At 38.8% G+C, this 13048-nt stretch overlaps 1 protein-coding gene across 1 annotated transcript; it reads left to right on the forward strand.

Annotated features, from left to right (window-relative positions):
* The first annotated feature begins 7368 nt into the window (after positions 1 to 7368).
* On the forward strand, positions 7369 to 13048 carry LOC122091533 (protein trichome birefringence-like). Its single transcript, XM_042661545.1, has 3 exons — positions 7369 to 7447; positions 11664 to 12402; positions 12515 to 13048. The coding sequence occupies exons 1-3, from the start codon at positions 7369 to 7371 to the stop codon at positions 12663 to 12665; spliced, it is 969 nt and encodes a 322-aa protein (XP_042517479.1). The 3' UTR covers positions 12666 to 13048.

Genomic DNA, 13048 nt, shown 5'->3' on the forward strand with positions numbered 1-13048 from the left:
TACATAAGTGAACAGTGCACATCAGGTGGGTGGGTGCACCCACCTGTCCGCCCACCTGAAGGCCAAAACTTGGGATTTTGACAGGGTTCGGGCCTCGGCACGAACCCCACCCCTCGATGTAGCATACGTATATACCTTAAAATATGACTATAATACCTGCTTTATCCACACATGGCCTTATGGTAGGTGCATGTACACGGCTTGGGCACTCCTGTCTCTTCTGGCACTGGCTCGGACTTGTCGGGCCAGCCGGTGTTTAAGGTCACCCTTGCCATCATAGCCCATAAGGAACCCGCTCTAACTCCCTCTGGTTCGGTTCCTACATGGTTAAATCGGTTCAACCGTGAAATCAAACCGGGATTAAGAAGCAGGGTATTACAATTACCGTCTTGGGCATCCTCCTTTTCGCGGTCTACAAATCGGCCTAGATATCCCCTTCGGATCATCCCTTCTATCTCCCCCTTGAGGTGCCAACAGTCTTCAGTGTCGTGGCCATGGTCTCTGTGGAAGTGGCAATATCTGTCCATGTTGCGTCTCTCGGGGGCATCGCCCCATCTTTCTTGGCCACTTCATAGCCCTAGCATCCGGGGAGTCCTTTATCTGCATCAGTACCTCTGTTCATCTCCAGTTCAGCGGTGCTTATTTCTCGAACTTCCTTTGTGGACTAGGTGCCCGACCGCGCTCAGACTTTTGTCTTTTGCCTTCTTCGGAGGGTTTGTCGTCGGCCCTTGAGAGCCTCTTCCTTACCGCCTTCCTTTCAGCTTCTTCATTGGCCTGGAGGTTTTCTTCCATCTGGATGTACTTATCGCACCGAGCTCTCAGCTCGGTCAGATTCCTAGGTGTATGCTTTTCCAGAGACCTTTTCAACTCCTTATCCTTGACGCCTCCCAGCAGGGCCATGAACTCTTCTTTCGGGTCCAGGCCTCTGATCGTGATCTTCTCTTGTTGGAAGTGCTTCATGTAGTTCCGCAGTGACTCTCCTTCCTGTTGCTTGACGTTGGTCAAGTTCAATGTAATCTTCTGAAGGGGCTGACTACTAGAGAATCCTTTCACGAAGAAGTAACTTAAATCGTTGAAGCTGTGGATCGACTTCGTCGGCAGACGGTTGTACCATAGCCTTTCAGCTCCTCTGAATGTCAATGGCAGGGCACGACACATAATGTTTTCGGAGACTCGATGGAACTGCATGGCGACCTTGAAGCCTTCCATATGATCGACGGGGTCCCTCGACCCGTCATAAGTGTCATACTTGGGTAGGCGAAAGTCGATCGGGAGTGGGTCCCTCATGACCTCATCAGCTAGAGCTGTGTCATTAGTGAGGTCTAGCTCGCGAGTTTCCGTCTGATTTTCTGCCACCTTCTTGATCTCATCTTTCAGGTCTAGGATCATCTGCTTTAACCCCGAGTCCTCGTTCCTCTATTTGTCTCCTCGGCGTGGATCCCCATGTGGGTCTCTAGCAGCGCGCTGCGTCCTATCTCTGGGTGCGGGACTTTCCCTCATTGCTCGGTTTCGAAGGTTATGATCGGACCTTGTCGATCCTATACTGCTCCAGTCCTCATCTCGAGCCCTCTCAGGCTGGATGTGGGGGCCTGGCGGTGCTCCGCCGGTCTTCTGAGAGACAGCTTTGGAGACCTCCTTCATTGCCTCGGTCATTCGGTCATATTTGTCCTGGAGGGCTTCGAATTGCTCCCTCGTCACATATTACTGCGCTTCAGGAGGGGGCGGAGGATCACTATCTTCGCGTACTGAATATCCGGCAGAACGCTGGTACCTTACGGATACTTCCCGGTCATCATTGCCCCTTTCTCGTCCCATCTCCGTCGAGGGAGGAAGCCCCCTTGACGGTTCATCTCCCATGTTCATATTTGACGCTGCTCTTGTCTTCTTGCGGTTGTAGGTTCTCCCCACCATCACTGTCGTTCCCACGGACGGCGCCAATCTGTTACTGTCGAAAAACCCGTATAAGTTGATCCTGCACAAGCACAGACGGCAGAGGCCCGGAGCTTTGTCCGGAGTTAGTCCTCCGACGCTCTAGTTAGGGATCGGCCGCACAGTTTTCGATATGGGAGTAATGGTGTGGGTATTGATGCTTACCTTCTTCCTTCCTCTTGGGCCCTCTTATATAGCTCTTAGGGTTTAGGGTTTTCCCTTTCCTTCCCAGTGTCCTTCTCGGGTCCACCTTCCTCCCTTTTAGAGTTTCACCCGAATACGTCCATCCTTTTGGCGGGGAATATTTTCTTCATGCAGGTGACGTGGTAGAATCTTTGTAATCCCTATCTGGTGGGCGACACGTGTCCTGGTGGGCGGCGCGTGTCCTTACCCTACTGAGCGATCGATTTGGCCGTATCAGCGTTTTTATCTTCGATTCATTGGAGAATTTCACATTGTTATAGGGAAGAGAATGTTGTGGTAGATGCTCCTACAAAGAAGGGAGCCTTTCTTCGGGTTTCAAAAATTTGGAGTGTTCCTTTTATTTCACAAGATTTGCATTGGGATTGTAATGATAGGCCTCACTATCGTTTCGATCCATGATTGATCATTATAGTCAATATTTTGGCATTATCTGTGATTTTTGTTAATGGTCATGCTGAAGGTGGAGCCTTAATGAAAAGTTAAATGTCTTTTTGTCTTGCTGATGGCCATGCTAAAGGCAGGTGACTAGCTCTAGTCCCATTGATATGATCACTATATCAAACATAATTCATTGCAAGACAACCTTAAATGGCTGCTAACTTACTTTCCATATTTAAATTTTTAAATAAAAAAATAAAGTTACAAATAAAATGATATCATACTCCCCAATAATAAAGTAAAAGTATAGATGGACTCACATTTTTAGAGGAGTTAAAAGTATAAGGACCAATTAAGTTCTATTGAGCAAATTCACCATGTGAATCAAACGGAGGAGGCCCCATTTCGTGCAGCCCCTAACCCCCTTGAGCGCCTTGGCTGCGCCGCACAGTGAATAGATTCTTGTTCATCCTATTTTTGGGAATCTTGGTCCAAAGAGTAAAAAATAATATAAAAGAATGAAGTTTCTATCAGTCTCATTATACAGTGCAGAAAAACAAAGCTACGAGGATAACATCATTTTGTACAAGTTAGAATATTGGGAATAAAACTAATGCAAAACAAAACGAAGAAAGCCAACTCAATGTACTAAAGTGGAGCAAGAAAATTGGCAAACATGCTAGACGATATGAGAGTGGGAATTTCATTCTTCTTCAATTTTGTTTTTCGTAGTTCGGAGAGTGAGATTGATGGGATTCCATTCTTCTCTCTCTCTCTCTCTCTTCCCTTTTTTTTTGTTAATATTTTCTCTAGGAAACCTAAAATATGTTTTTTTTTCTCTCTCTCTAAGAGTTCTGAGTTTTAATAGTTATCTGGATTCTTTCTAATATTAACTTCTTTTAGCTGATTATAGACAATAGCAACTGATTTTAACTCGAGCTCTTTCCAACATTTCTCAATTCTAGAATGAAAAGAGAACAAGAAATGCAGATACAATTAATAAGGCTGCGTTTGGTAGTCATTCAGAAAAAACGTTTTTGACGTTTTTTTGTTCCATGGGAACAGAAAAACGGAATAAAGTGTTTGGTGTCAACTTGATGTTTTTCGATTGTTTTGAAACGAAAGAGAAAAAAAAAAACATTAGAAACACAAAATGATGGAACGGCGAAACCTTGTTCCATCATTTCGGTTTCGTTTCAAATACAAAAAAAAAGAAGGAAAAATTACATGATTATCCATTTTTGGGTTTTCCTTTACGAAATTACCCACAAAAAGTTTTGGTTAACAAAAATACCCAAAATTAGGTTTGGGTTTACAAAACTACCCACCCAAAGTTTCAGTTAACAAAAATACCCAAAATCCCATTTGGGTTTACAAAATTACCCAAAATAGTGATTCTTCATCTTCCACATATAATCATGTATTGTTTTATTACTAAAACTTTGAGTGGGTAGTTTTGTAAACTCAAACTCAATTTTGGGTATTTTTGTTAACTGAAACTTTTGATGGGTAATTTTGTAAAGAGAAACCCAAAAGTGGATAATCATGTAATTTTTTCAAATATATATATATATATATATATATATGTATATAAAATGAACAACTAGGGTAATCATTCCTTAAATAGGTTCGTCGAACACCATTTTTTTGTTTAAAACGACATTTTGACACATAAATTAAAAATTTTGTTTCTGATACGAAACCTCGTTTCTGAAACTAAATGATTATCAAACGCATCCTAAGAAAAAGGTTAAACATGTCATTTTATATGATAGAAATAGTTTGAAAAAGACGATGTAATAATTGCACCTTGACCATAAGATTGTACAAAGAAATGGCTTAAAAAGAAAAAACAAAAGCAGAGTTGACATTTTTCATTCTTTCTGTATCACAATATCTAATGGAATCTCTATATCAGATAATATGTTGTCAAGATTCAATTAATTCTCTTCAATTTTAGTCAAAGAACTTGAATCGAGGTAGAAAATAAGGTGTTTGCTTTTTAATTGTACTCTTGTAAGCAGCAAATTGCGGTTCACAATTTTTTGACTTTAGATATCTTATCTTATTAGGATCCTTTCCTTAAGGAATAAGGCATGAAACTCATTCTCCTTTTCATTGAAACTATCAGATTCCATCTTCTACGTCATACCATTAATTATAAACTTCTGCATCTCATGTTAATAAGAAAACCCACCAGTAAGGAAAGGAATATGCCATAGTGGACTAATGCTGTGATTAGCTAGGATCATGCCCACTGTTTGAATTTGATAATGAGATTAGGTAACTTTTGGAGTTGAATCCCACCTTCATCAGTTAGGGCCTGGTTTGTGTGTGTGTGTGTGTGTTGGGGGTGGGATGGGGTGGGTGGTGTGAATTGGGATGGGGGCTAAGTACATCCTCTCCTGGAAATAGAACACTATACCAGCCATGGTTTGAGGAATCAGATTGGATCGGTATTGGCCTTAATCGATCTTGATTCTTGGCCAACGCCATATGGGTGGATCAGTATGAACAAGGGGTAAAATGATCATAAAAAATAGCCAACACTATATCAGTGGATCGATACGAACAATGGGTAAAATGATCATAAAAATAGCCTTAATCGTAAAATAAGGGGCATTTTTGTTTGATCCAGGGCAATCCTAAACAATCGGTCTTGATCAATCCCATTCTCAATACCGAGTTTTCAAACCTTATGTCTGCAGTGAATGTTTTTTTTTTTTTTGGCAAAAACTTCCAAGCTTAGAAGATTTTAAGGAAAAGGGGATTCCAAAAGAGCCCAATGAGGTAGCTAACAGTCCATCTAGAAATAGAGTGGGCCACAAAGTTCTTAGCAATCATGAACAAGTTAGGTTGGGGATGAAGTTTTTTGTATAGATATTTTCTAAGGTCCTCGTTTCACATGTCAAGTTTTAACAAATTCAAATTTGCCAAATAGCTTAAAAGAAAATAAAAATAAAGTATAATAAGCGACTATCACTGGGAGCAAGGACATACACGAGAAATTATTTACAATATAAGATGATATATTATAATATCTTAACCTGAAATTTGACATGTGATCAATCCACACTTCTTAACCATTCAACACTCAAAATTGCAAAAGCATTTTTCCACATGGAAAAACATATAAGGTGTGTAGTGTGATGAATTATTTTTTTTCTTTAGATATAATATATTTTTCATATTCAACTAAAGAAACGAGATTCTACCAAAAAACAAATAAACGAAAAAAAAAATTAACTTAGTCAAATAGGCCCCAACACCCCAAAACATATCATGGATCAAATCAAAGAAACATGGAGACGTTATATTAAGAGTGATCAAAATATAATATAAAAAATAAGGGAAAAGACTCCATGGTTTTATGTCCCCCGGCCCGCACTGAGTGGACACATATGAGCATAAAGGGGGTTAGATGTTTTTTGGTTTTCACAGGATCCGTAAATGGATTTGTATGTATAGCTACTTCAGTCGTGCTCCTCGTTTCTCTCGAATAGAAAAAAAAAAGTATCTTTTTTTTGGGAACATGGTCAATCAGAATTTATTATGTTCGTGACTCCATGGTTGTATGTCCCCCGCGTTGGAGTGGACACATATGAGCATAAAGAGGGGGTTAGATTTTTTTTGGGTTTCATAGGATCCGTAAATGGATTTGTATCACTTCAGTCGTGCTCGTCATTTCTCGAATAGAAAAAAAAATATATCTTTTTTTTCTGGGAACAAGGTCAACCAGAAATTATTATGTTCGCGACTCCATGGTTGTATGTCCCCTGCATTGGAGTGGACACATATGAGCATAAAGAGGGGTTTAGATTTTTTGGGTTTCACAGGATCCGTAAATGGATTTGTATAGCCACTTCAGTCGTGCTCGTCGTTTCTTGAATAGGAAAAAAAGTATCTTTTTCTGGGAACATGATCAACCAGAAATTATTATGTTCGCGATTTCTGAAGCCGCCATTTGGGTGAGGCTTCTTGAACTTCCCATTGAATATTTTGATCGTGGGATAAATTTACAATCTTAATACTCAACTTGGTAGGCTGAATGTTTGATTTGATAGTTATAGTTTTTATGATCGGAGATTCTATCTCAATCACCTTCTTAGGGATTGGAACTGCTGAAAGTAGGTGTAACAGCATGCTGTTTAAAATATGTGTGAATGGATCAGGTTCATGTATGAGAATGTTCTCGTACATCCCTGATCCATGAATTTTGAATCTATTAAATGAAGAGAGAGAAAATTGATTCTAAATCCATGGATCAGGGTCGTTCTCATACATTCTCGCACGTGAACTTGATCCGATCTCAAAACATGTTTAGCATGCACTATTTTTCCCCCTTCAAAGAGAACTTTGGCCTTCCAACCTTCCTCTCTGTCTATGTCTGGGTGTAAGATTTGCACGATCAATGAGCGTTCATTTCCCCATAAAATAAACTAGCTTAAATTCTCTAGTCACAAAAATTGATACTGGGGCAATCTTCAGGAATCAGACTCAACTGAATGCCTGAGCCCAGTCCATCTATCATCTCGCACGCCAACGGTCTATGCTAAGAATTGCTGCCTTTGATGCAGTCAAGGGTGCAAGTTTGGCCCAGCGATTCCCAACCCGCCATGAGTTCGGCATTGTTTGGGCTGTGCTTTTCAGCCCAGGGCCTGAGTCAAGGCTGGGTTGAGGCCTGGCCCAGTTGCACACCAAAATGCAGCTATTGTAATGAAAAGTTTCAGATAATAAATTGGAATCAAGCAATGGGGAGAGTTTTTCAGCACCCCGTGGAGGAGGGTTCATCCATTCATATAAAGTCGTTATTACCTCCTTACTAGATGAGGTCAAAACTACCCCTCTTTCGTAATAATGCCTATTTCGCAATCTCTCACGGTGAAGGGTTTCTCCTTCATCATGGGTGATAGAAAACCTGTCTGCAATGGGGAAAGTTTACCTAATGAAGACTGAAAGAATAGTCGGCCAGGGTCCATCGCTAAGGTATAAATCCCACCCCCTTCGGACATCTATACTACAACAGATTGAGACTATATCAGGATCATACATGCCACATGACAGAAGTAAATATTAACTAACTAACTAACTAGGGGTGTAAATTTGGCCTTGACAAACCGAATCTCTCTTAACCTGCCTTGAGCCCGAACAAGGCCTAGGCTAAGTTTTCTAACTCTGTGAGCGGGTTAGGGTTGGGATGGGCCCAGGTTGAGGCCTAGACCTGATTCAACCCGGCCCAACCCAACCTTGACTTTTAACCCTGATTATATATACACATACTATCATACTACTATATATACAAGCATGTACTCATGCTTCGTGGCTAATTTTTTACTTGACTACTTTATACAGAATCTTTTTATTGGGATTCTTATTTTTTTAATTTTTTATTTAAGTATTAAAAATATTTGAGAAGTTAATTAACCAATAGATGAAACGTGTCAAGTATATAGCGTGAGTCCCAGTTCACTCACGCGAACATTCACCAGACTCTTTTTTATCTCTTTCTCTCTCTCCCACTTTCCTTATATATATATATATATATATATATATTTTAAATAACTCTTTCCTTTCTCTCACATTTTTTTTTTCCTTTCTTAAATATCTTTCATGATCTAATTTCTTTATTCTCATTTTCTTTTCTCAATCTATATCTACAGAAAAAGTAATATCTATATATTCATCAAATCGGTTATTGATGGAAAAATTCCCACTTTAATTGGTTGAATTCTCCATAAATTTTATTAATATTTTGTTGAAATATTTAGTGATGCCAATGGTGATGGATGAATTCATATGTATGAATTTTTGCAGCGCATTCGCATTAAGAGTTAAGGAATGATGAATGATTTAGGGAGGGTTATGCTCCCATTAAGATTATTGAGTATAAGGATGTTCACCTGAATGATATATATGCTATTTTCAATGATCCAGAGGTTGGTAAGGCTTTTAACTTTCCTCATTACTGCTCATATAACTGGAAGTGTAACTTGAAAATCTTCGAGGAGTTTTCATCATCCTTTTGCTCATTGTTGTTGTACTATTCATATTCCACTCATATATGATTGTAGGAAGCAGTGGTACTTGGACTTCCTATACATCCATTCTTGTAATATGATGCTCTATTTACATTGGGTCCCTTTTGTTTCTTAACATAATTGATGCCTTGGACTTCTATAGGGCAGCATTGTTAATGAGAAATCTGGGAAGGAAGATGTGTGTCCTCCATAGTTAACAAATTCGGATTCGGGAATTATTCGGACGGAGAATTATTCGGAAGATTAATTGAAGGATTCGGTCAAAAAAGCGGTCAAAAAAGCTTATTGGGTTTTTTTTTTTTTTAATTGTTTTTTATTTTATTTTATTTTTTTTGGTTTTTTTTTAAATAATGTTTAAATAAACCGAATAATTCGGTTTAATTCGGATTCGGTCCGAATTATTCGCGATTTATATTCAGTTTTGAAAAATTCACGAATTTTAAAGAATTTTATTTTTAATTCGGATTCGGTCCGAATTTTTGATAAAATTCGGAAAAATTATTCGGCCGAATTGATAACTCTGGTGTCCTTTGATTCTAAATGCTTTTGAACTAATCATTCTCTCGCAAGGGCTGAACCTTTCAACATTATTTGATCATGGACAGGTGGGATTTTTCACTTATTCAGTAGCCCATCGTTTATGTAATTTATTTGCATTTTCAATGTGGGTTAAAGTTTTTTTTATATGACTTTTTTTTTTTTTATTTGATAATAATTTCAGCCCATATATTTTCATGGCTTGTGACTTCAATGATGGTTAAGCAACTAAAATATTTTTTTCATGACACCCACGGAGGTGTGCTTGGTGGCCAGTGCCAACAGGGGTTGTAAAGCCATTTATACATCTGATGGTGCCACCAGTGTGTTACTCAGATATGGGATGACTAGGGCTTCGGTTATGAGGTTCGGCTCTGCAAAAAGGGCTGCAAAGTTGAGTTTTATATGGAAAATCTTGTCAATTTCTAGACTTTCGAGGCCATTTCCAACAAGTAGGCTCATTTTTTTAAGTCTTTCGATTTCAATTGTTCTTTTTTGTTTACACTTCTATAAATTTTAGATGTCATTTTATATTAATATGTTATGCTTTTCTATTATTTTGAATTCTCTACTTAATTTTGATACAACTTGCTTAAATTTAATTGACTATGCAAATATGAGTGTAACTTTCTGAAAACTTCATTAACTAATACGACAAGAGGAGGAAAGCTCTTCTTCAAACCCTCTCCGTAGGGGTGTCAATTCCTAAACCGAACCGGTAAAACCGGCCGGACCGAACCGATAACAATCCGGACCGGACCGAACCGAAACGAAGCCTTATTGGTTCGGTTCGGTTTCGAATATTGTAACCCCAAAGCCAAACCGAACCGCACCGAAAACCGGATGAACCCGAAACCAAACCAAAACCGGCTCAAAACCCGGACCGAAACCGAAACCAAACCGGTAAGAAACCGAAACACTCCAAAATTCATTAAAAAAATCAAAATTTGAATAGTTTTGTATACATTTGTATGGAAAATCGAATCCAAACTAGACCAAAAACCAAAACCAACCCGGTTACAAATCGATTTAAGAAACCGAAGTTCAACAATTCATCATTTGGTTGTTTCCTAATGGCTCCATACCGGTTTAAAAAACCGATCCAAACCGAAATGAACCTAATAAATCTAAACCGGTACCAACCCGAACCCAAACCGCACCGAAGCCGACACCGGACCGAAACCGATAAATCCTTAATGGGTCGGTTTCGGTCACTTCCAAACTCACACCGAAACCGGTGGAACCGGACCGAAACCGCACCAACCCGGACCGTTGACACCCCTACCTCTCCCCAAGGAAAATTGAAATATGCTTGTTCATACTACCATTCATTTTGGTCTACCTAGGCATACATTCATTGTCTTATCATTAGATATATGTCCATTGGAATCAAAGTTAATTGAATCCTAAATTTTTTTTTGTAGTAGTTCTTCTAAGCCTTTTTGTAAATGTTTTTATAACTAGGACTCCTCTCAATATCTATAAGAGGATAAAATGAGAGAAAATAAAACGAATCTGAAAGGTTGGACATAAGCACACATTTGATTGGTAATTCACATTTTTTCATTATTCTTATTCTAAATTTAGTTTGGGGAATGTGTTTGATTTTTAATTTTCCCCTTTTTTGTTGTTTGTTTGTTTGATTTTATTTAATTATGTGGGGTTCAAATATTTTGGTATTTTTTATATTGATAGATCTTTGTTTCTCTTTCATTTTTTTCTCCCTCCATTGAATCTACCATATAAAATTTACTTCAAAGTATTCTCCTTCCAAATATGTACGTTCTGTTCTAATGGTTTTCAGCCTGGTCAAGGTTTGGCTCATCATGAAAAAAAAATCCTGATTGATTTTTTTTTTTTATTTAATCTTATGTTGGAACTTAGGTATGTGATTTTGGCTTGGAATTGTTGCTGAAAGGGTCTTCTTAGGACTGAGAGTTCCAATTGTGGTCATAGAATCTGGGCGTAATTCTCATGTAACCATGGCTTCTACTAGATATTGGCTAGCTTTTGATTCTTATCGTGAATTAAGAGAATTGTTATAAAATACATCAGAACCATAGGGTTAAACAGTTGAACTCTCATATTGTACCAATACTCACCCGTAACGATTCTATCTTTATTTGTTATAGTATTGAATTGTTTTATCTATGTTCAATTATATTTCATGTTGGGATTTTTTTTCTCTTTTCCCTCCACACTAGCATCTAAACATTTAATTTGTTATAAGCTTATACCTTCTCCGTCATCTAACAAATGGCCAGCAATTTTTTACTAATATATATATATATATACTTTTACTTCGTTAGTTGTACATGTTATTATAATATATACATACATTGTAACATAGGTTATAATATAATATAGGGTAAACTTCACTCCCCTCCTCTGAACTAAGGCAAAATATCGACTAAACCCATCACCTTTAGGAAAATATCATTACCCTTCCCTATAAAAAAAAGATGCTATTTAATAGCCCCAACAGTTAATTCGGGCGGTTAAGTCAAGTTAATTTATTTTATAATTTTCAAAATACTCTCTTAATCATGAAATGCCCAAGATACCCCTGATATTCAGCCCTCTTTGTCTTCCTCTTTCTCTGTCCTGAGACACGAACAGCTCAAACAGCTCGAATCGATCTGAGAAGGGAACACTTGCTCTTTTCCTCTTCTCGGGAACAGCCATCCTCACCAAAACCTCTCCCGCCGCCGCTACTTCAAATCTTGCTTCTCGGGTTTTTTTTTCCATTTCTGGTTCCTCCTTTTATTTCTATCCCACCGCTTCCTCTTCCGAGACCCACATTCAATCCCCCCCTTAATCCTAACCCTAACTCTAATCCACAAAGCAACCATGGCCATGGAGATGGTAATACAACCTCTGTTGTTGATAACAACCCAAATAGCAGTAGCGATGGCAATGCATCCTCTGTTGTCGTTCATAACAACCCAGATAGCAGTAGCCATGGTAATGCATCCTCTGCTGTGAAACAGAATGTCGCCCAAGTTGGAAAACCCAATCTCCGCTCAAGAAAGACGAAGACCCATCACAAGAAACCTTCGAAACGACCAAAGAAGAACAATAAGAAGCACAGAAATTTCAATGCGTCTTCTGCTACCAACGCCATAGATCCATTAAAAGCAAAAACCCATACGGGCAAAGACCTGAGATCATGTGATTTCTATGATGGAAGCTGGGTTGTTGACGATTCGCCCCCAGCCTACCTTCATGGATCATCTCCATTTGTTGAAGAAGCTTTCAATTGCTTTGAAAATGGACGGGTAGAGGATGATTTCCTCAGATATCGGTGGCAAACCAGGTCATTGTCATATTCCAAGGTCCATATTTCTTTTTGTTCTTATGTTTTTTCTGTTGAAAGGTAGGGGCGTTTCTTTAAATTTTGTTGATTGGTTTTATGAGTTGCATTGCAGGTTGGATGGGAAAGAGATGTTGGATATGTTGAGAGGGAAAAGACTAGCTTTCGTTGGTGATTCTTTGAATCGAAACATGTGGGAATCTCTCGTCCGTCATCTTTATAGGAATATAATTGCTCAATCGAGTTTATCCGATCACCATTCTTAGTAGATGAATGGGAATTCACCGATAAAAGGACCGGAGCTTGGAAGGAGACGCTTAGGGTCGACGTAATTGAAGAATCGGCCTTCAAGTACCAACATGCCGATGTGCTAATCTTCAACACAGCCCTAGTTTCAGATTCACAGCCGCTACCTTCATCCCTTCTCAGATCCATTTGAGATGTTCGTGTATCAGCGACAGAAAGAGGAAGAGGAAGGAAGAGAAAGAGGAAGAGGGCTGAATATCAGGGGTATCTTGGGCATTTCATAATTAAGAGGGTATTTTGGGGATTATAAAAAAATTAACTTGACTTAAGAGCCAAAACTAACAGTTTGGGTTGTTAGATAGCGCATTTTTCTTGTATGGGAAAGTAATGATATTTTTGCAAA

Source organism: Macadamia integrifolia, chromosome 10, assembly GCF_013358625.1.
Source record: "Macadamia integrifolia cultivar HAES 741 chromosome 10, SCU_Mint_v3, whole genome shotgun sequence".
In the NCBI taxonomy this organism is placed as follows: Eukaryota; Viridiplantae; Streptophyta; class Magnoliopsida; order Proteales; family Proteaceae; genus Macadamia; species Macadamia integrifolia.